Genomic DNA, 3,094 nt, shown 5'->3' with positions numbered 1-3,094 from the left:
CCGAATCGCTGAGTACTAGTAAAAGGGCAAGCACAATTGAAGAAATTACAGAAGAAAAAAATAAAAATAAAACTAGAAAATTATATATATATATATATATATATTTCATCTTGTTTAAAACCTATCAAAATTTTCAACGGCTATGCGGAATTGCCGATTCAAATAATTACAAAAATATGGGAGTAGCGAGGGCGGGCACCGCAAGAAACTGCTTGACGAGCAGCGTAGAAAATTATATCTCTCATTATTTTAATTTTTTGGAATTGAAAACAGCTGAAAAAATGACAGGGTATTGGATAATGGAAGCAAATTGAAGTTAGAAGTGTGTGATTTCTGATGTACTATAGTTTTAACCGAATCCCAGAGTTGGGTGTGCTTAAAATCAGTGGGTTGAGTGGTAGCGTTGTACGATGGCGGAAAGACCGGCGGCTGCTCCACCTGGAACTGGTTATCGGGAATTCAATGGAAGAACCGAATTTCGTTCTAACACGGTGCACGGTGTCTTAGCTATTGCTATGTGGCTTGGAGCTATTCATTTCAACTTCTTTTTGCTCCTTTTCTCCTTTCTATTCCTCCCTTTTCCCAAACTCATTATGTTTGTCCTCTTTCTTCTCTTCTCAAACCTTTTAATTCATTGAAAAAAGAAGAAGAGAAAATTCATTTATTTCTTTCAATCTTCCCAGGGTGTTGGGATTGCTTTCCTTTTTCACGTTTCTTCCTATCGATCCTCACAGTAAAATTGGCCGTAGGTTGGCCAGGTATACTATCACTGAACTGCTATCTCTTGTTATATGCTATTGGCAATATTGTTGGTAAATAATAATAATATGAATGAAACAGGTATATATGTAAGCATCTTTGCAGCTATTTTCCCATTACTCTATACGTTGAGGACATTCACGTCTTCCATCCTGATCGTGCTTACGGTATCTCTTTCCTACTTTAATATATCAATTCTGAAAAGTAAAGCACCAAATGCTGAGAAACTAATGGATGTGTTGCAGTTTTTGGTTATGAACCACATTCGGTTTTGCCAATTGGGGTTGCCACGCTGGCTGACCTCGCAGGTTTCATGCCTCTTCCCAAAATGAAAGTCCTTGCAAGCAGCGCCGTAAGACGACTACAACACTCGTATAAGTATCAAATGCCATTGCACACACCGAGACTTGAATTTCGTTCAGCTTTAACATGTATATGATGACTGATTAGGTATTCTACACTCCGTTTTTGAGGCATATATGGACATGGTTAGGTGTCTCACCTGCAACAAAAACAATGTTTTCTTCACTATTGGAAGCTGGTTATAGTTGTATTATAGTGCCTGGTGGACTGCAAGAGACATTCTTCATGGAGCATGGTTCTGAGGTTTCATTCCCATATTATGCTTTCTTCTTCTTTATCTTCTTTGTCTAGTTATGTTGGCAAATCAACAGTTCATGGATTGGCTTACAGGTTGCATTCCTTAAGGCACGAAAAGGATTTGTTCGGATTGCCATGGAAAAGGGGTGTCCACTGGTTCCAGTTTTCTGCTTTGGTCAGGTAAGTCCGTGTCTGCTTTTTTCTATGTATATATGTTCTTCGATCTCCATTTAACTTTTTTATTGCAATCTTTGTAACAACTTCAGTCACATGTCTACAAGTGGTGGAAGCCAAGTGGGAAGTTCTATCTGCAATTTTCCAGAGCTATCAAGTTCATTCCCTTATTGTTTTGGGGAATTTTTGGGTATGCTTTGAATTTAATTTAATTCACCACTTTGTTTAATATATAGATAACTTTGCAATCCAATACGATTCATTGTTATGTAAGATAGAGGGTTTTCATTATCAAGTGTGTATGTAAATCTGTTCGAGATGCATAACCATCAATGTCTTTTTGTTGCAGATCTCCTTTACCCTATCAACATTCAATGCATGTGGTGGTGGGTAAACCTATTTACTTGAAGAAAAATCCCCAACCTACTGTGGAAAAGGTATTCGTACTTTTTGTTATAATGTCCCACAGCTATAACTTACCGTCTGGAATTGACATGATTGAGGTTCACCTCTTTTCATAAAAGTTTTCAAAGTGTCATCCATTAGATAATTAATTGAGCCCTCAACAATTGAAAATATTGTTCTTATGTCGGGGTTTTATCTTTCAACTCCATCAAGAGCTAAATACATTTCACAAAAGGGAGACGTCTCAAAGACAATACTTTGATTATTGGGGCCGGGCTCGATCTTTTACCTAATAGATAACATTTCAAAGACTTCTCCCAGAAAAGCTGAATTTCTCAACAGGCATAATGCGAGAAATCCTCCGACTGTGTGTATGGATGTTGCTCAGTGAGTAATGATGCCAAACAACAAGGATTCCGCTGTAAAACTAAAATATACGGCAATACTTTGTGTTAAAGCAATCTTTTTTCTTTCCAGGTCCTGGAAACACATGACCAATATGTTAAAGCACTTCAAGATCTCTTTGAAAGACACAAAGCTCGGGTCGGATATGCTGATCTTCCATTAAAGATTCTTTGATTTCAACTTAGTTCGGATTTGGGTCTTATTCTATTTGTCAATCTCCTATATTATCATACTCAGCTGCAATGTTCTAGAAAAAGTACCCAAACAACTGGCTTGGAGATACTGAATAAAACATAGTTAAGGTTACTTGCATTAACCAGTGAATGTTAATGGACTCAGTAGGCATTTTTTTTTCATGGCATGGTCGTTTGTAAGCCATTGATGCTATTTCTCTTGTTGCTTCTCATTAATTACACTGATCCCAAACAAATTTTTAACACCTTCATTGGATCTCATTTGAGGTAGTATTAAGACTCAAAAACTTATCAAATTCTGAAAATACTTAATTTTGGTGGGTTAACTTCTACAATTAGTTATTGTTTCAGAATAATTATTGAAATTTTATACAATTATTCCGATTTTAAAACTAATGTTGAAATAAATGTAAAATGTAAGTAGATAAGATAAATTTAATTCTCGGTAATTTTATCACACTCGTATAAATATGAAAATCATATATATGTGCGTTTCAAAGTAACATTCTATAAATAATAAATGTACGATTTAGAACTAATAATAATAACATACAAAA

At 35.7% G+C, this 3,094-nt stretch overlaps 1 protein-coding gene across 1 annotated transcript; it reads left to right on the top strand.

The window, feature by feature from the left end:
- Positions 1 to 219: 219 nt before the first annotated feature.
- On the top strand, positions 220 to 2,782 carry LOC105802318 (diacylglycerol O-acyltransferase 2). The gene is made up of 9 exons (XM_012633888.2): positions 220 to 595; positions 684 to 758; positions 841 to 926; positions 1,005 to 1,111; positions 1,210 to 1,365; positions 1,453 to 1,539; positions 1,626 to 1,723; positions 1,883 to 1,970; positions 2,416 to 2,782. The coding sequence occupies exons 1-9, from the start codon at positions 411 to 413 to the stop codon at positions 2,515 to 2,517; spliced, it is 984 nt and encodes a 327-aa protein (XP_012489342.1). The 5' UTR covers positions 220 to 410; the 3' UTR covers positions 2,518 to 2,782.
- The last annotated feature ends 312 nt before the right edge of the window (positions 2,783 to 3,094 follow it).

Source organism: Gossypium raimondii, chromosome 11 (genome assembly GCF_025698545.1).
Source record: "Gossypium raimondii isolate GPD5lz chromosome 11, ASM2569854v1, whole genome shotgun sequence".
Classification (NCBI taxonomy): domain Eukaryota; kingdom Viridiplantae; phylum Streptophyta; class Magnoliopsida; order Malvales; family Malvaceae; genus Gossypium; species Gossypium raimondii.
This window is presented reverse-complemented; position numbering and strand designations above follow the sequence as displayed.

Bases quoted from the DNA above. Each gene is read 5' to 3' on its own strand.
- LOC105802318 (XM_012633888.2), top strand. From the start codon at position 411: ATGGCGGAAAGACCGGCGGCTGCTCCACCTGGAACTGGTTATCGGGAA. The intron at 1,112-1,209 runs GTAAGACGACTA...ATGACTGATTAG, and splicing joins AAGTCCTTGCAAGCAGCGCC to GTATTCTACACTCCGTTTTT. The intron at 1,540-1,625 runs GTAAGTCCGTGT...TAACAACTTCAG, and splicing joins CAGTTTTCTGCTTTGGTCAG to TCACATGTCTACAAGTGGTG.